Source organism: Oncorhynchus masou, chromosome 31 (assembly GCF_036934945.1).
Source record: "Oncorhynchus masou masou isolate Uvic2021 chromosome 31, UVic_Omas_1.1, whole genome shotgun sequence".
Classification (NCBI taxonomy): Eukaryota; Metazoa; Chordata; class Actinopteri; order Salmoniformes; family Salmonidae; genus Oncorhynchus; species Oncorhynchus masou.
The window spans coordinates 47,901,343-47,922,358 of NC_088242.1; the positions used below are offsets into that span (position 1 = coordinate 47,901,343).

Consider the following 21,016-nt stretch of genomic DNA (forward strand, 5'->3'; position numbering starts at 1 on the left):
GACAAAACTGCACATTTTAGAGTGGCCTTATCCCCAGCACAAGGTGTGCATGTGTAATGATCATGCTGTTTAATCACCTTATTGATATGCCATACCTGTCAGATGGATGGATTATCTTGGCAAAGGATAAATGCTCATTTCTGGAATCTTTTATTTCATCTCATAAAACATGGGAACAACACTCTACAAGTTGTCTTTATATTTTTGTTCAGTATACAATACATATTGCCCCCCGCCCCTGTTAAGAACACAGCAGCAGCGGTCTACCATTTTGGAAGGAGACCGGGGGAAGCGCGCCGCGTGCACTAACCAAACCGGGCCAGTGCAACTGAATCTGTCTGTGAGGGACAATTTACCCCCGACCGAGCCGCGTGAGGAAAACGATTCCGCGATTATTGTATAGGCTCCATTTCGACGAACGAACGGCTCGGATCATCTGATTGCATTGATTTAGGAGGGATTGTCATCCGGATGCTATTCCATAGCCTAGCCTACAGAGGGTAGCCTACCAGAGCTAGAGTGGATTGTGATGCGTCAATGTGTTTGACGGCTTTTCACGTAGGCTATGTGTATCTTTGAAGATAGTGCTGAGAATTTAACAGCCTATATTAAGCCAGCTCATGGGACAGACAAACACAGAGTTGTTATACATTGAGAGAACTGAACACCGTCAGCGCTGACACGCGCATCACTGTCGGCTTCCTCTGGTGTGGGTATTGTATCGTGTCTCTCTCTTTTCTCGCATCCTCCTCATCCTTCTTCCGGCATCACTGACGGAGGCTGCTGATGCTGCCGTAGCTCGTGAAAAAAATCTCTGTCGCAACTACCTGGACCGGGCTGTGCGTTATCTATAGCCCGCTAGATGCTGTGAATTATCCCGCAAGATTGTGATTTGGGCTATACAAGAAGGAAGGCATCATAGACATTGCGTTTCGTTTGCTCCGGTTTGACAACGTCACTGTCGTTATCATTGCTTAGGAAAGAGCCATAGGCTATTGCAAAGAACTGCTGTTCTATTAGCTATTGGAAGGCCTTATTATTTGATATTAATTTGACTCTTAATTAAAATGAGTAATGTGTTATGGGTAATATCCGAATAACAATCTGATATTTGCTGTGTTTTCAAGGAGGTATTCCGGAGGCGTACAAGTGACATGTGCCAGAAGCGATGTCTGACAAACGGTTAGACGGCCATACATAGCCCATGAGAAAGGTGGTAGGGAATTATTTATCATATAGGCTAGTTCAGGAGTCGCCACATTCTCAGAGTTATCATTTAGGCTAAATAAAGGCACAAGCTTGCAGATTAGCTTTTGGCTATTCAGTTTATGCGCCAGCATCGGGGTGCGACCTCATGAGTTGAATATGCTTGCCAGATGTTGCCTTTGATGTGATTCATTCAGTTGCATGGGTGCATAGGCTACTTTGGGTTGCATTTATTCAGCAAACATATCTACTGACTCCTCCATTGCTCAACTAATTAATTAGTCAGTGCCCCCCTTTGCTCATATACCTACTTTAATAGGCTTACCTACTTCATAAGAATACCGGGACTGGGATACAACACAAACTGTGCTACAATGATACCCGGATCGGCTGCGTCGATGCTCCCATCGATGTCTTCGGAAGACATTAAACTATACCAGCATAACTATGTCCGCAACTCCCGTGCCATCGGACTCCTGTGGGCCATCTTCACCATCCTGTTCGCCATCTTGAATGTGGTGATCTTCAGCCAGCCCTATTGGATCGGGGACGGCGTGGACACCCCACAGGCCGGCTATTTCGGCCTCTTCCACTTCTGCACCGGCGACGGGATCCAGAGGGAGCTCGACTGCACAGGGACCTTCACCGAGTTCGCTCAGATCCCTTCCACCGCGTTCAAGGCCGCGTCGTTCTTCGTCGGGATGTCAATGATGCTGGTGATAGCTTGCATTGCTTCTTTCACTCTCTTCTTCCTGTTCTCCACCACCACAGTCTATAAGATCTGTGGCTGGATGCAGGGGGCCTCGGGTAAGTCAGTGAGTGCCGCTAGGTCAGCTTGTTTTTTGAGTAATGTCTTGGAAGTAGTCATAAATGTTCCACCTGCAAGGTTTGTGTAAAGCGTTTTAGGTTAGCTATATGCCTACAAATAAACTGAATAGTATGTATTGTTAGCTTATCTGGCCTGGTTAAGTGATCAAAAGTTAACACAAATGCCTATTATTTCAGTGGCTTCCTATGCATGGAGCTAATCAAGTGTTAGGATTTCAGGTTTCATGTTAAGGAATAGACTAATGCGGACTGCCTGTGCACTGATACATTTTTGGTCCCACATTGTAACAATTCCAATGAATTAGGAAATAGCCATATGTCTATCCATCAATTATGTTTCCTATTAGGAGGGTATTCGGTTCTGCCGACTGTATGGTGGTAGGCAGGTGGTGCTGAACAAACAGCAATACTGTTTTAATCCTGTCTGAAAAGAGTGCTGAAAACAGATATGTGATGTGGTACTGTCCATTGTGCTGAAAGGAGAGCTATGTTAGATTGGTTAGGTATTGTGATTGGCGCTGTCCATGGTGCTGCAGGGACCTGTAGGGGTTGTTCTGCTATACTTTCGTCGGTTGACTCTGACCATGGTGCTGAATGGACAGCCATGTTTACTGAACAAAAATATAAACGCAAAATGTAAAGTGTTGGTCCCATGTTTTGTGAGCTGAAAAAAAAGTTCCCAGAATTTTGCCATACGCACAAAAGCTAATTTCTTTACAATTTTGTGCACAAATTTGTTTACATCCCTGTTAGTGAGCATTTATCCTTTGCCAAGATAATCCATCCACCGGAGGAGTGGCATATCAAGAAGTTGATTAAACAGCATGATTATTACATAGGTGCACCTTGTGCTGGGGACAATAAAAGGCTACTCTAAAATGTGCAGTATTGTCACACAACACCATGCCACAGATGTCTCAAGTTTTGAGGGAGCCTGCAATTGGCATGCTGACTGCAGAAATGTCCACCAGAGCTGTTGCCAGATAATTGAATGTCCATGTCTCTACCATAAGCCGCCTACAATGTTGTTTTAGAGAATTTGGCAGTACATTCAACCGGCCTCACAACTGCAGACCACGTGTAACCACACCAGCCCAGGAACATCTGGCTTCTTCACCTGCAGGATCGTCTGAGACCAGTCAACCGGACAGCTGATGAAACTGAGGAGTATTTATCTCTGTAATGAAGCCCTTTTGTGGGGAAAACTCATTCTGAGTGGCTGGGCCTGGCTCCCAATTGGGTGGGCCTATACCCTCCCAAGCCCACCCATGGCTGCGCCCCTGCCCAGTCATTTAAAATCCATAGATTAGGGCCTAATTTATTTATTTAAATTGACTGATTTCCTTATATGAACTGTAACTCAGTAAAGTCGTTGAAATCATTTAAATTATTGCATGTTGCGTTTATATTTTTGTTCAGTTTTGGTTGGTTAGTGGGTGGTTCTGCAGAGAGAAATAGACTGGTTAGAGCTGTCTTTGGTGCTGAATGGACAGCTATATGGGTTGCACCTGCAGTCATGTTATTGTCACAGGTGCATGCAGTTCAGAATACACTGAGTATACACAATGTTAAGTATACCTGTTTTTTTCCATGACATGGACTGACCAGGTGAATCCAGGTGAAAGCTATGATCCCTTATTGATGTCACTTGTTAAATCCACTTCAATTAGTGTAGATGATGTGGGGGAGACAGGTTAAAGAAGGATTGTTAAGGCTTGAGACAATTGAGACATGGTTTGTGTATGGGTGCCATTCAGAGGGTGAATGGGCAAGACAAAACATTTAAGTGCCTTTGAACGGGGTATGGTAGTAGGTGCATCAGTTTGAGTCAAGAACTGCATGGCTGCTGGGTTTCCTGGGCTCTGGTCAAAAGTAGTACACTATATAAGAATTAGGGTAACATTTGGGACTCAACCTTAAATGGGATTGACCACCATCAACATACAGTATATTTACTTAGTGTTTTTATGCTAATGTGAGATAATGCTAATGTGAAATAATGTTTTAGAACCTTCTAGTACACATTTTGTCAAATTCCTGGAATCTTCTTTCCTTCCTCTCCCATCAATCTAAACATGTAAATAAGCATTGCATCAAATGGTTCCTACTTTCTCTATCTCTGACCACACACACACTGAACACACACACCCAAACACACATACAATCCGAATGAGAAGGTGATTATTTGGAAGGAGTCCAGGTCTATAGTGTGTTATCTTGGTCTGAATAAAGGCAGCAATAAGCCAGTCCTAATGAGGGCACCACTGTGCTCTTGGTGCTGCAGATAGAGAGATGAAAGAGACGAGGGAAACAAGCAGCCTTTTCAAACCAACAGGAGGCATTGGAGTCAACATGGGCCAGCCTCCCTGTGGAACACTTTCAACACCTTGTAGAGTCCTTGTAGATGTAGAATTAAGGCTGTTCTGCTGGCAAAAGGGAGGGAGGGTCTGCAACTCAATATTAGGAAGGTGTTCCTAATGTTTGGTACACTCAGTGTATGTGAGTGTGTCAGTTAAGTGTGTGAGTGAGCATATATCTATATCGCTGGATCTCAGAGGTGCACTTCTCTCTCTCGGTTTAAAACCTGGCAAAAGAGCTGCGAAAAGGCTTCATGCAAAACCAAGGAAATAGGTTGCAGCGTTAATGAAAGAGTAAAAACCACCAGGAGACAGAGGAGGAGAAGTAGGGTAGAGTTTCTATTATAGCTACTCAAAATGTCTACCATTCATGTGTGTAGTGCACTCCATGCATTTCCTAAAAAGGCGATGAGCGCATAAGTGCTCCTTTTCGGTCCCACTCACCACTACTTCCTTCCAAGGACTCAGTTCTCTACCTAGTCTTGAGAAGCCAACCCTAGGTAACTAGGGTCTGGTTTAAATGACAGACTCTTTTGGTATAGAGGAACTACATCCCTGCCTACGTCTTGCGATGTTGCGCCTCTGGGTTTAGGAACTCTGCTTTCTCCCTCTTTATATCCCTCATTTTTTCTATCCCTCTCGGTCTCTGTCCTCTCTCCTTCCTCGCTTCCTCTATCATCAGATCCTGCCGCTCTCCTCCTTGCAGTCTGTACATTATGTGCTCCCTCTCTCCTTTTTCCTCTCTATCCTCACTCTCTCCCTCTTATCCTGGAGATCTTCACTTGGTGCACCAATTAACAGTGAAAGGCTTAACAAAGCCATCAGTGCCCTTAGAGGCAACCAGAGCTTGAGGTCAGTAATAATTTCTCCTCTACAAATTATGTTGTCATGTTGTGTACATTTTTATCTCCTTCCCTCTGTAGTTTTGGCTGTTGTTTTTCAGCCAGAACATTGGGAATAAGCTGTTGTTCCTGTAGTGAGAAACATGCACATTGAAAATGACTCATCTCTGATGCGCGTGACAAGGGAAGGCAGGTGTGTGTAAATGGTGGCAGGAGTGCGTAATGCAGGGCAGCCTGGTGCCCTCCAGCGCCAGGGGGGAAGAGTGGGAGTGGGCGTGACCCCCCCTCACCTTGGCGAGCCGGCAGAGACATGGGCGCTGGATAAGCCAGCTGGGGGTAAACTCCCCACGAACCGGCAGGGGAGTGGGAGCCTGGCGAGCCTGGCGAAAGTAGAGTCGTAATTCAATGGCTCAGACACTAGAGGTATGTGGCAGGGTCTACAGTCAATCACGGACTACAAAAGGAAAACCAGCCCCGTCGAGGACCACGATGTCTTGCTCCCAGACAAACTAAACAACTTCTTTGCTCACTTTGAGGACAACACAGTGCCACTGACACGGCCCGCTACCAAAACCTGCGGGCTCTCCTTCACTGCAGCCAACGTGAGTAAAACATTTAAACATGTTAATCCTCGGAAGGCTGCCGGCCCAGACGTCATCCCCAGCCGTGTCCTCAGAGCATGCACAGACGAGCTGGCTGGTGTGCTTACGGTCATATTCAATCAATCATTATACCAGTCTGCTGTTCCCACATGCTTCAAGTGGGCCACCATTGTTCCTGTTTCCAAGAAAGCGAAGGTAACTGAGCTACATGACTATCGCCCCATAGCACTCACTTCCCTCATCATGAAGTGCTTCGAGAGACTAGTCAAGGACCATATCACCTCCACCCTACCTGACACCCTAGACCCACTCCAATTTGCTTATCGCCCCAATTGGTCCACAGACGACACAATCACAATCACACTGCACACTGCCCTGACCTGTCTGGACAAGAGGAATACCTATGTTTGAATGCTGTTCATTGACTACAGCTCAGCATTTAACATCATAGTACCCTACAAACTCGTCATTAAACTCGAGACCCTGGATCTCGACCCCGCCCTGTGCAACTGGGTCCTGGACTTCCTGACGGGCCACCCCCAGGTGGTGAGGGTAGGTAACAACATCTCTACCCCGCTGATCCTCAACACTGGGGCCCCACAAGGGTGCATTCTCAGCCCTCTCCTGTACTCCCTGTTCACCCAAGACTGTGTGGCCATGCACGCCTCCAACTCAATCATCAAGTTTGCAGACGACACTACAGTGTTGGCTTGATTGCCAACAATGACGAGACGGCCGACAAGGAAGAGGTGAGGGCCCTCGGAGTGTGGTGTCAGGAAAATAAGCTGACACTCAATGTCAACAAAACAAAGGAGATGATTGTGGACTTCAGTAAACAGCAGAGGGAGCACCCCCCTATCCACATCGACGGGACAGTAGTGGAGAAAGTGAAAAGTTTTAAGTTCCTCGGCATACACATCACGGACAAACTGAAATGGTCCACCCACACAGACAATGTGGTGAAGAAAGCGCTGTGCCTCTTCAACCTCAGGAGGCTGAAGAAATTTGGCTTGTCACCAGAAACACTCACACACTTTTACAGATGCACAATCGAGAGCATCCTGTCGGGCTGTATCACCGCCTGGTACGGCAACTGCTCCGAACACAACCGTAAGGCTCTCCAGAGGGTAGTGAGGTCTGCACAACGCATCACAGGGGGCAAACTACCTGCCCTCCAGGACACCTACACCACTCGATGTCACAGGAAGGCCAAAAAGATCATCAAGGACAACAACCACCCGAGCCACTGGCTGTTCACCCCGCATCAAAGCTGGGACCGAGAGACTGAAAAACAGCTTCTATCTCAAGGCCATCAGACTGTTAAACGGCCATCACTAACATTGAGTGGCTGCTGCCAACATACTGACTCATCTCTAACCACTTTAATAATGAAAAATGTATGTAATAAATGTATCACTAGCCACTTTAAACAATGTCACTTTATATAATGGTTACATGCCCTACATTACTCATCTCATATGTATATACTGTACTCGATACCATCTACTGCACCTTGCCTATGCAGTTTGGCCATTGCTCATTCATATATTTTTATGTGCATATTCTTATTCATTCCTTTATACTTGTGTGTATAATGTAGTTGTTGTGAAATTGTTAGGTTAGATTACTTGTTAGATATTACTGCATGGTCGGAACTAGAAGCACAAGCATTTTCCTACACTCGCATTAACATCTGCTAATCATGTGTATGTGACAAATACAATTTGTCACAAGCCCAACGTCACCAACAAAACAAGATCTCATGGGCCCGGCTGGGCGAACAAGACCTGACGATCCTGCTGAGGCCCGATGTGACATGGGCGCTATCTGAGCCAACTGGGGCAAGGAAACCTCTCGGGCGTGGAAGCCCGACGAGATGGTTAGGCACCCCCGGTTACATCGCCGTCGATCCACCACCCTCCAGCGCCGGGGGGAGTAGGCGTGACATCTACCAATCTCACACTGGTATAAAGGATTTGGAGACAGGATCAGGAATACACAATAGGGGTTTTTAATACACTCTGGTGAACAGAATGAGTATCAGTACCAGGGGGATCCGTGACAATCAAGACTGAGGAAGGATGGATCTATCAAGACTGAGGGAGGATGATCTATCAAGACTGAGGGAGGATGGATCTATTGAGACTGAGGAAGGATGGATCTATCAAGACTGAGGTAGGATGGATCTATCAAGACTGAGGGAGGATGGATCTATCAACGCTTTCAATGGCCACATTTTGGGGATGACCAAATGCAGAATTACTGCAGTGTACTGCACTTGACATTCAGTTATACTGCACTGTAACTGCAGTAATACTGGATTGTACTGCAGTTGTATTGCACTTTGACTGCAATCCTTTTTGTAAGGGACAGGTGTCAGTACCAATACAGTATCAGTCAAAAGTTTGGACACACCTACTTATTCAAAGGTTTTTCTTATGTTTTACAATGGTCTACATTGTAGAATAATAGTAAAAACATCAAAACTGTGAAATAACACATATGGAATCATGTAGTAACCAGAAAAGTGTTAAACAAATCTAAATATATTTTAGATTTTAGATTCTTCAAAGTATCCACCCTTTGTCTTGATGACAGCTTTGCACACTTTAGGCATTCTCTCAACCAACAGTCTGAAGGAGTTTCCATATATATTGAGCACTTGTTGGCTTCTTATCCTTCACTCTGCGGTCCGAACTTGTCCCAAACCATCTCATTTGGGTTGAGTTCGGGTGATTGTGGAGGCCAGGTCATCTTATGCAGGACTCCATCACTCTTCTTCTTGGTCAAATAGCCCTTTTACAGCCTGGATGTATATTTTGTCATTGTCATGTTGAAAAACAAATGATAGCCCCACTAAGCCCAAACGAGATGGGATGGTGTATCGCTGCAAAATGCTGTGGTAGCCATGCTGGTTCAGTGTAACTTTAATTCTAAATAAATCATTGACAGTGTCACCAGCAAAGTACCCCCTCACCATCACACCTCCTCCTCCGTGCTTCACAGTGGGAAATACACCTGCGGAAATCATCTGTTTACTGACTCTGCGTCTCTCAAAGACATGGTGGTTGGAACCAAAAATCTGCATATGTAATTCTGTGTGATTATTTTGTAAATAAATAATGACACCAAATGTTGTATTGCTGATTCAACTTGTTAGTCAGGGTTCGTGAAGATAACCAAAAATGTTACGACGTTCAGACTGAATAAGGTGCCGATTAATAATTGACAGCTATTGATATAATAGATTGCTAGGTATTTAAGAGTTTATTCAGAAGACAACAACTCTATAAACATTCTTCCGTGGTGCCCCGACCTCCTAGTAATTACATTTACATGATTAGTTTAATCAGGTAATATTAATTACAGAGAAATATTTTTTTTAAATAGCATGTCATATCACTTAATCCGGCATAGCAACCATGAAGGCCTTATTCACACAGTCTCCTCTGAGCAGTTGAGATGTGTCTGTTATTTTAACTCTGTGAAGCATTTATTTGGGCTGCAATTTCTGAGGCTGGTAACTCTAATGAACTTATCCCCTGCAGCAGAAGTAACTCTAGGTCTTTCTTTCCTATGGTGATTCTCGTGAGTGCCAGTTTCATCATAGCACTTGATAGTTTTTGTGACTGCACTCAAAGAAACTTTCAAAGTTCTTGACATTTTCCGGATTGACTAACCTGATGGAGTGTCATTTCCATTTGCTTATTTGAGAAGTGTTTGCCATAATATGGACTTGGTCTTCTACCAAATAAGGCTAACTTCTATTTTTATTGCCAAATTTAACTTGCAACATGACCTTAAATGAGACACAACCACATGGCTGTCTGGCTCACACACACACACACACACACACACACACACACGCACACACACACACAGACACACCCGTGCACAGACACACCCGTGCACACACATACCCTGCTTGCTTAAGTTTAATTGCACACCTAGGGACTTACTGTAGTGTTTGTTCCTGTTAGTGCTTTGGAGTGTGTGTGTTTGCGTGTGCATCAAAGCCAACATTTGAGCGTTTGTACAGTGCCTTGCGAAAGTATTCGGCCCCCTTGAACTTTGCGACCTTTTGCCACATTTCGGGCTTCAAACATAAAGATATAAAACTGTATTTTTTTGTGAAGAATCAACAACAAGTGGGACACAATCATGAAGTGGACCGACATTTATTGGATATTTCAAACTTTTTTAACAAATCAAAAACTGAAAAATTGGGCGTGCAAAATTATTCAGCCCCCTTAAGTTAATACTTTGTAGCGCCACCTTTTGCTGCGATTACAGCTGTAAGTCGCTTGGGGTATGTCTCTATCAGTTTTGCACATCGAGAGACTGAAATTTTTTCACATTCCTCCTTGCAAAACAGCTCGAGCTCAGTGAGGTTGGATGGAGAGCATTTGTGAACAGCAGTTTTCAGTTCTTTCTACAGATTCTCGATTGGATTCAGGTCTGGACTTTGACTTGGCCATTCTAACACCTGGATATGTTTATTTTTGAACCATTCCATTGTAGATTTTGCGTGTTGTAACCTGAAATGTGGCAAAAGGTCGCAAAGTTCAAGGGGGCCGAATACTTTCGCAAGGCACTGTATGTAATTCAATGAGAAACTTGGGCAGTAAATGTAATGTTCCATGTCATTACATATTAGCCTCAGAAGAACCACTTCAAGCTAGCATTGGGGAGAGGGGAGGAATATAATCTCTACCATCACATCGTGAAGTGTTAAAGAGAAAAAATAAATGAGTGGTGAGAAGTTAAGGATAAAAAAAGATAAAGAAAAGAATGACAGACAGACAGTGCATGAAAATATGTGGTTGAGAATATGATGATTCTCTCAATCTCGTTCTGTCTCTCTCTCCTTATACCACCCCCCCGTCCCCCAGCCTCCTGTAAAAATGTCTCTAACATACTGTATTTATTTAAAGTAATAGCTTAGGCCTACTGTAGATTCAAATGATCAGTTATTATTACCTTGTGCTGTCGGGTGAGATGAATCTCAGACTATTTTAGTAAATCTTCTTGAAGCAGCTGTGAAGTGGAAGACTATTTTTAACAGCTGCTGGGTAGGTACCTTGACTTGTTTATAATTATCTTTATTGCTAGCCAATGTTTAATTTATTTTCTTAGCTTACCTAACTAGCTAGCTAGTTAGCTCAAGTTGACACAAGCCATTTCAATCTGCTCTGTTCTTGCTGTACAACCTAGACAAATATCACCTAGATAATAATTGACAGGTATGTTTTCACCAATACTAGAGACAAATTGTCTTGATTCTAGCAGTCCAAAAGATATGACCAGTACTCTTTTCACTACTTTAAAACATTACAACATCCCTGTCAATTTACAGCAGGGATGTTGTAATGTGTTATTACAGTAAGGAAAATAGTACTGTCAAATATATTACTGCATCTCTGCTGTAAAGCCAATTTACAGTATTATACTGGCAACTCGCGTGCCAGTATAATGCTGTAAATTTACAGCGAAAAGTTAGTTGACAAGCTGACTCTGGATCAGTGGAGTGAGTCATCCTCAGCAGTTCCTCTGAGAGAGACAACCTGTTAAATGTAATATCAAAATGTAGATTTACACCTATTACGAGCGGGTAATGCTTATATTGCCAGAAAGAGTAAAACCTCACCTTTCTCTTTAAAAATAGTCATGCATTGCTGAGCACTAGTCACTTTTGAGGACACAAGATCAAGTATATAGTACAAATATGAGAAAAAGATTAAATAAATAATTGATATTCCACAAACGTGGGGGAATAGGGTTTGAAATGATTGAAATGCCTTCTGAATATATTAACAATCAAATTCTAAACAACTTACGATTTTTATTTCACCTTTCTTATACTGTTACTGTATAAGAACTTCAGCTTTAAGCACAAGGGGATTTTGTCCCTCTGATCAGCAAGAAAAGGTAGTCTTGTTTCAATTCGACACAATTCTGTTGTATTTCTTTCATGTTGAGAGCTCTAAATCCACCTGAGAATATAACAGCAAGATGGGTTTGTGTTTGCTGCAATCACTAGGGTCTTCCGTTTCATATGTCGTATTGTAAGCGGGACTGCGAGGTTCACAGCCAGCGGAGATCGGTTCCTTGTGGAACTCGGTTCCGAAATGTGACATTTCGCTCAGATTTCACATACTACATTTAAGATAAGAGTGGAAAGCGGCATGCGAGCGGGTCCAAAGCTATCTCGGAGGGCACAGCAATTGATGTTGCGCCGTTCACAGAGCGCTCTGTACGTATAAATGTTGGTCGGAACTGTTCCAGAACCGTTGAAAGTGAATGGAGACTTTCCTGAGTAGATGACTTCACACCCCCAGTGGGATAGATGTATTTAATGTAGATAGTGAAACAACAGGGGAGTGTTGTGTACTGTCTACATTACTTTCTTGTGTCTACTGTCTACAGACAGCTAGACACTAATGGAGTTTCAGTGCCATGAAGTGTTAGTTAACCATGATACACAGGAGAGAAAGGAGAGGGTGGAGGAGGTAAGAGAGGAGAGACAGACAGAGAAAGAGAAGGGGGTAATGCAATATAGATAGTACTAGAGAGAGGGAAGTGTAGGGAGATAGTGCTCCAGAGATCATTTTTATATCACCAGATTGAGTTGATGATGTGGCTGCGGCAGTGGTAGGTGGTAGGTGTGTAGTGTGTAAGTGTGTGTGTACGTGTGTGTACGTGTGTGAATGCATGTGTGTGTGTGTGTTTGTGAATGTGCAGATGGTAGTGTTGTGCCTCCAGTAGATTTGATTGAAAAGGGTTTAGGGTTCAGGACAGACAGTTTCAGGCAGTGCTAGCTAAGAAGGAACACCCCCTGAGAATACAGATTGCTTGTGCATTTTCCCAAACCTCTCATCTCCTCTCATCTCCTCTTACTCAGTGCTTCAATCTCCTACTTGAGCAGGGGCATTGTGTGTTTTAGATGTGGGTTGACTGGGCTCTGTCCTCAGAGTAGCTCTCACTGCTGCAGTTTCATTGTATGTATAGCTTCAAAACTTCTCCTTCACCTGTGTCTGTGTCTCACTTCTAATTCATGATCAAAAAGAGCCAAAACACAAAGCATGACAGCAAATCTGCATTCTATATTATTCAACTAGTGAATAATATGGTGAATCTATGGCTCAGTGGTATGTTATATACAGTAGATATGCAACAACTAAAGCATTCTACAGATGTCAGATCTTAATTTGATCACTTTTGTCACTAAAATGTTTCCGGTGCATCAGGAAGAATGTAGAATGGCACCGGAGGGAATGGTTGATGTTTTACGTGCTCCCAACTAACTTTGATAATTTGTTTTTCCGCGTTTTTCTTAAACTTATTTTGTACATAATGTTGCTGCTTCTGTCTCTTATGACCTCTGGCGATTACCCACCTCAAACTGGAAGAAGGATTTTTATTTAAGGACTCGAAGGATATACTGCTTTCTCCAGAATGGGCCCAAATCCCCATAATTTGCGTGAAGAAAAGACAAAGAAAAGGGGGCTGAGGTCGGACTGCATTCTGAGAATTCTTTAGAGAGTGAATAAACTCCCACTGCCATCCGTTCTATTGGCCAATGTGTAATCATTAGAAAATAAAATGGATGACCTATGATCAAGATTATACTACCAACGGGACATTAAAAACTGTAATATCTTATGTTTCAATCGACTCGTGGCTGAACAACGATGTGTATAATATAGAGCTGGCGGGATTATCCATGCACCAGCAGGACAGAGAAGCTATGTCTGGTAAGACGAGGGGTGGGGTTGTGTATCTATTTGTCAATAACAGCTGGTGGGCGATGTCTAATATTAAAGAAGGCTCAATGTATTTGTATTTGTATTTATTATGTATCCCATTAGCTGCTGCAAAAGCAGCAGCTACTCTTCCTGGGGTCCAGCAAAATTAAGGCAGTTTATGAAATTTTAAAAACATTACAATACATTCACAGATTTCACCACACACTGTGTGCTCCCAACTCCACCACTCCACCACTACCACATATCTACAGTACTAAATCCATGTGTATGGATAGTGCGTATGTTATCTTGTGTGTGTATGCATGTGTCTGTGCCAATGTTTGTGTTTCTTCACAGTCCCATAAGGTCTTTCTTATCTGTTTTTAAAATCTAATTTTACTGCTTGGGTCAGTTACTTAATGTGGAATAGTGTTCCATGTAGTCATGGCTCTATGTAGTACTGTGTGCCTCCCATAGTCTGTTTTGGACTTGGGGACTGTGAAGAGATCTTTTGGAGCATGTCTTGTGACGTATGCATGTGTGTCCGAGCTGTGTGCCAGTAGTTGAGTGCATTCGGTGCATTCAACATGTAAATAGCTCTCATAAGTATTGCTTCCCTTAGGTAGAATACCTCATGATAAGCTGTAGACCAAACTATCTATCAAGAGAGTTCTCATCTATATTATTCAAAGCCATCTATTTACCACCACCAAACTATGCTGGCACGAAGACCACACTCAACCAGCTGTATAAGAACGTAAGCAAACAAGAAAATGCTCATCCAGAAGTGGCGCTCCTAGTGGCTGGGGACTTTAATGCAGGCAAACTTCTCCATTTTACCTAATTTCTACCAGCGTGTCACATGTGCAACCAGAGGAGAAAAAAAAACTCTAGACCCCCTTTATTCCACACACAGAGATGCGTACAAAGCTCTCCCCCGCCCTCCATTTGGCAAATCTGAACATAATTTTATCCTCCTGATTCCTGCTTACAAGAAAAAACTAAAGCAGGAATTGTGTGACAGGAAGCAGTGACTCGCTCAATACGGAAGTGGTCAGATGACGCGGATGCTACGCTGCAGGACTGTTTTGCTAACACAGACTGAAATATGTTCTGGGTTTCATCACATCGCATTGAGGAGTACATCACCTCAGTCATCGGCTTCATCAATAAGTGCATCGACAACGTCGCCCCCACAGTAACTGTACGTACATATCCCAACCAGAAGCCATAGATTACAGGCAACATCCACATTGAGCTAAAGGCTAGAGCTGCCTCTTTCAAGGAGCAGGGCTCTAAATCCGGATGTTTATAAGAAATCCCGCTATGTCCTCAGACGACCATCAAACAAGCAAAGTGTCAATACAGAATTAAGATAGAATCCTACTACACCGGCTCTGACACTCGTTGGATGTGGCAGGGCTTGAAAAATATTACGGATTGCAAAGGGAAACCCAAATGCAAGCTGCCCAGTGATGCGAGCCTACCAAACTAGCGAAATGCCTTTTATGCTTGCTTCGAGGCAAGTAACACTGAAGCATGCATGAGAGCACCAGCGGTTCTGGACAACTGTGTGATTGCGCTCTCAGTAGCCGATGTGAGCAAGACCGTTAAACAGGTCAACATTCACAAAGCCGCAGGGCCAGACAGATTACCAGGACGTGTACTCAAAGCACGCGTGGACCAACTTGCAAGTGTCTTCACTGACATTTTTAACCTCTCCCTGACCAAGTCTGTAATACCTACATGTTTCATGCAGACCACCATAGTCCCTGTGCCCAAAGTGGTGAAGGTACAGTAGGGCAAAAAAGTATTTAGTCAGCCACCAATTGTGCAAGTTCTCCCACTTAAAAAGATGAGAGAGGCCTGTAATGTTCATCATAGGTACACTTCAACTGTGACAGACAAAATGAGATTTTTTTCTCTCCAGAATATCACATTGTAGGATTTTTAATGAATTTGCAAATTATGGTGGAAAATAAGTATTTGCTCAATAACAAAAGTTTATCTCAATACACTTTGTTGGCAATGACAGAGGTCAAACGTTTTCTGTAAGTCTTCACAAGGTTTTCACACACTGTTGCTGGTATTTTGGCCCATTTCTCCATGCAGATCTCCTCTAGAGCAGTGATGTTTTGGGGCTGTTGCTGGGCAATGTGGACTTTCAACTCCCTCCAAAGATTTTCTATGGGGTTGAGATCTAGAGACTGGCTAGGCCTCTCCAGGACCTTGAAATGCTTCTTACGAAGCCACTCCTTCGTTGCCCCGGGCGGTGTGTTTGGGATCATTGTCATGCTGAAAGACCCAGCCACGTTTCATTTTTTAATTTATTTTTATTTCACCTTTATTTAACCAGGTAGGCTAGTTGAGAACAAGTTCTCATTTGCAACTGCGACCTGGCCAAGATAAAGCATAGCAGTGTGAACAGACAACACAGAGTTACACATGGAGTAAACAATTAACAAGTCAATAACACAGTAGAAAAAAAGGGGAGTCTATATACAATGTGTGCAAAAGGCATGAGGAGGTAGGCGAATAATTACAATATTGCAGATTAACACTGGAGTGATAAATGATCAGATGATCATGTACAGGTAGAGATATTGGTGTGCAAAAGAGCAGAAAAGTAAATGAATAAAAACTGTGGGGATGAGGTAGGTGAAAATGGGTGGGCTATTTACCAATAGATTATGTACAGCTGCAGCGATCGGTTAGCTGCTCAGATAGCTGATGTTTGAAGTTGGTGAGGGAGATAAAAGTCTCCAACTTCAGCGATTTTTGCAATTCGTTCCAGTCACAGGCAGCAGAGTACTGGAACAAAAGGCGGCCGAATGAGGTGTTGGCTTTAGGGATGATCAGTGAGATACACCTGCCGGACCGCGTGCTACGGATGGGTGTTGCCATCGTGACCCGTGAACTGAGATAAGGCGGAGCTTTACCTAGCATGGCCTTGTAGATGACCTGGAGCCAGTGGGTCTTGCGACGAAAATGTAGCGAGGGCCAGCCGACTAGAGCATACAAGTCGCAGTGGTGGGTAGTATAAGGTGCTTTAGTGACAAAACGGATGGCACTGTGATAAACTGCATCCAGTTTGCTGAGAAGAGTGTTGGAAGCAATTTTGTAGATGACATCGCCGAAGTCGAGGATAGGTAGGATAGTCAGTTTTACTAGGGTAAGCTTGGCAGCGTGAGTGAAGGAGGCTTTGTTACGGAATAGAAAGCCGACTCTTGATTTGATTTTCGATTGGAGATGTTTGATATGGGTCTGGAAGGAGAGTTTGCAGTCTAGCCAGACACCTAGGTACTTATAGGTGTTCACATATTCAAGGTCGGAACCATCCAGTGTGGTGATGCTAGTCGGGCATGCGGGTGCAGGCAGCGATCGGTTGAAAAGCATGCATTTGGTTTTACTAGCGTTTAAGAGCAGTTGGAGGCCACGGAAGGAGTGTTGTATGGCATTGAAGCTCGTTTGGAGGTTAGATAGCACAGTGTCCAATGACGGGCCGAAAGTATATAGAATGGTGTCGTCTGCGTAGAGGTGGATCAGGGAATCGCCCGCAGCAAGAGCAACATCATTGATATATACAGAGAAAAGAGTCGGCCCGAGAATTGAACCCTGTGGCACCCCCATAGAGACTGGCAGAGGACCGGACAGCATGCCCTCCGATTTGACACACTGAACTCTGTCTGCAAAGTAATTGGTGAACCAGGCAAGGCAATCATCCGAAAAACCGAGGCTACTGAGTCTGCCGATAAGAATATGGTGATTGACAGAGTCGAAAGCCTTGGCAAGGTCGATGAAGACGGCTGCACAGTACTGTCTTTTATCGATGGCGGTTATGATGTCGTTTAGTACCTTGAGTGTGGCTGAGGTGCACCCGTGACCGGCTCGGAAACCAGATTGCATAACGGAGAAGGTACGGTGGGATCCGAGATGGTCAGTGACCTGTTTGTTGACTTGGCTTTCGAAGACCTTAGATAGGCAAGGCAGAATGAATATAGGTCTGTAACAGTTTGGGTCCAGGGTGTCTCCCCCTTTGAAGAGGGGGATGACTGCGGCAGCTTTCCAATCCTTGGGGATCTCAGACGATATGAAAGAGAGGTTGAACAGGCTGGTAATAGGGGATGCGACAATGGCGGAGGATAGTTTCAGAAATAGAGAGTCCAGATTGTCAAGCCCAGCTGATTTATACGGGTCCAGGTTTTGCAGCTCTTTCAGAACATCTGCTATCTGGATTTGGGTAAAGGAGAACCTGGAGAGGCTTGGGCGAGGAGCTGCGGGGGGGCCGGAGCTGTTGGCCGAGGTAGGAGTAGCCAGGTGGAAGGCATGGCCAGCCGTTGAGAAATGCTTGTTGAAGTTTTCAATAATCATGGATTTGTCGGTGGTGACCGTGTTCCCTAGCCTCAGTGCAGTGGGCAGCTGGGAGGAGGTGCTCTTGTTCTCCATGGACTTCACAGTGTCCCAGAACTTTTTGGAGTTGGAGCTACAGGATGCAAACTTCTGCCTGAAGAAGCTGGCCTTAGCTTTCCTGACTGACTGCGTGTATTGGTTCCTGACTTCCCTGAACAGTTGCATATCGCGGGGACTGTTCGATGCTATTGCAGTCCACCACAGGATGTTTTTGTGCTGGTCGAGGGCAGTCAGGTCTGGAGTGAACCAAGGGCTGTATCTGTTCTTAGTTCTGCATTTTTTGAACGGAGCATGCTTATCTAAAATGGTGAGGAAGTTACTCTTAAAGAATGACCAGGCATCCTCAACTGACGGGATGAGGTCAATGTCCTTCCAGGATACCCGGGCCAGGTCGATTAGAAAGGCCTGCTCACAGAAGTGTTTTAGGGAGCGTTTGACAGTGATGAGGGGTGGTCGTTTGACTGCGGCACCGTAGCGGATACAGGCAATGAGGCAGTGGTCGCTGAGATCCTGATTGAAGACAGCGGAGGTGTATTTGGAGGGCCAGTTGGTCAGGATGACGTCTATGAGGGTGCCCTTGCTTACAGAGTTAGGGTTGTACCTGGTGTGTTCCTTGATGATTTGTGTGAGATTGAGGGCATCTACCTTAGATTGTAGGACTGCCGGGGCGTTAAGCATATCCCAGTTTAGGTCACCTAACAGAACAAACTCTGAAGCTAGATGGGGGGCAATCAATTCACAAATGGTGTCCAGGGCACAGCTGGGAGCTGAGGGGGGTCGGTAGCAGGCGGCAACATTGAGAGACTTATTTCTGGAGAGAGTAATTTTCAGAATTAGTAGTTCGAACTGTTTGGGTATGGACCTGGAAAGTATGACATTACTTTGCAGGCTATCTCTGCAGTAGACTGCAACTCCTCCCCCTTTGGCAGTTCTATCTTGACGGAAGATGTTATAGTTGGGTATGGAAATCTCTGAATTTTTGGTGGCCTTCCTGAGCCAGGATTCAGACACGGCAAGGACATCAGGGTTAGCAGAGTGTGCTAAAGCAGTGAGTAAAACAAACTTAGGGAAGAGGCTTCTGATGTTGACATGCATGAAACCAAGGCTTTTTCGATCACAGAAGTCAACAAATGAGGGTGCCTGGGGACATGCAGGGCCTGGGTTTACCTCCACATCACCCGTGGAACAGAGAAGGAGTAGTATGAGGGTGCGACTAAAGGCTATCAAAACTGGTCGCCTAGAGCGTTGGGGACAGAGAATAAGAGGAGCAGGTTTCTGGGCATGGTAGAATATATTCCGGGCATAATGCGCAGACAGTGGTATGGTGGGGTGCGGGTACGGCAGAGGTAAGCCCAGGTACTGGGTGATGATGAGAGAGGTTTTATCTCTGGACATGCTGGTTGTAATGGGTGAGGTCACCGCATATGTGGGAGGTGGGACAAAGAAGGTATCTGGGGTATGAGGAGTGGGACAAGGGGCTCCATTGTGAACTAAAACAATGATAACTAACCTGAGCAACAGTATAAAAGGCATATTGACATTTGAGAGGGACATACAGCGAGGCATACAGTAATCACAGGTGTTGAACTGGGAAAGCTAGCTAAAACAGTGGGTGAGACAACAGCTAATCAGCTAGCATAACAACAGCAGGTAAAATGGCATTGACTAGGCAATGGGGCCGACAGATAAAACAAACAAGCAGAATGGAGTACCGTGATTAATGGACAGTCCAGCGTGCATCAGCTATGTAGCCAAGTGATCAGAGTCCAGGGGGCAGCGGTGGATGGGGCAGGAGGGCTGGACTGGCGAGTGTTATCCATGTTAAAACTAACAATGACTAAATAGCTTGTAGCTAGTTAGCTGATTAGCTTCTGGAGGTTCTTGAGTGTGTTCTAAAAATTAAAAATAATAGCGATTCCGTATCACATTGGGTGAGGCAGGTTTCCGGAAGGTATAAACAAATTTTAAAAAAATCGGGAAGAGATAGAAAGTACATATGGGCCACTGCGTGTTTGGGACGCGGCGATGCAGACGGTTAGCAGGCCTGTGCTAACAAGCTAACAGATTAGCAGGCCTGTGCTAACAAGCTAACAGATTAGCAGGCCGGGGTAAACAAGGTAGTAGTTAGCGGACCTGGGCTAAACAAGCTAGCAGTTAGCATGCCGAATTAGCAAGCAAGGAGATAGCGAGGGCTAGAGAGTTAGCCTTTGGAGGACGTCGCGATGGGGTGAGTCTGTTTATTCCTCTTCATGCAGTGACATCGATAGACCGGTCGTGGGTCCGGGTATTGTAGCTCAGGAGTGTGCTAGGAGCACAGGAGCTCTGGCCGGGCTAGCTTCAAGCTACGTGGGTGGAAACGCTGGCCAAGAGTAATCAACCAGGGTTGCGGTTTAGCTCGATAGCTAGTTGTGAAGATCCAGCTGAAAAATGTTCCGTTTGCGGTGGGAATCCGGGGTTAAAAAAAAAATAGGTCCGTTATGCTCTGGTTAGCGTCGCGTTGTTCGAACTGGCGAGAGCTTTCCGAGCTAAGGGTTAGCTGATGACCGGTTAGCTGAAGACCGCTAGCATAGCTGGTGGTTAGCTGGCTAGCTTCAGTTGAGGGGTTCCGGTTCCGAAGTAAATATAAATACTTTAGGAAAAGTAGCTACATTGGGTGAGGCGGGTTGCAGGAGAGTATTTGGAAGCTAGCAAAATGTTTTTAAAGATATGCGAAGAAAAATATCTAAATCGAAAAAGAGACGATATTTACAGAGAGACGATACGACAGGACGACTTACTGCTACGCCATCTTGGATACATCTTGGATTCATCTTCAATGCCCTTGCTGATGGAAGGTTTTCACACAAAATCTCACGATACATGGCTCCATTCATTCTTTCCTTCACATGGATCAGTCGTCCTGGTCCCTTTGCAGAAAAACAGCCCCAAAGCATGATGTTTCCACCCCCATGCTTCACAGTAGGTATGGTGTTCTTTGGATGCAACTCAGCATTCTTTGTCCTCCAAACACGACGAGTTGAGTTTTT

At 44.6% G+C, this 21,016-nt stretch overlaps 1 protein-coding gene across 2 annotated transcripts in view; it reads left to right on the top strand.

Moving 5' to 3' along the window:
* The first annotated feature begins 292 nt into the window (after positions 1-292).
* LOC135524035 (LHFPL tetraspan subfamily member 3 protein-like) overlaps positions 293-21,016 on the top strand; it is a 68,249-nt gene continuing 47,525 nt past the window's right edge. For both annotated transcript variants that reach the window (XM_064951170.1, XM_064951171.1), the window contains exon 1: positions 293-2,013. In XM_064951170.1, the coding sequence (XP_064807242.1) occupies positions 1,581-2,013 (433 nt within the window). In that variant the 5' untranslated portion in view covers positions 293-1,580. The remainder of the gene's footprint in view (positions 2,014-21,016) is intronic.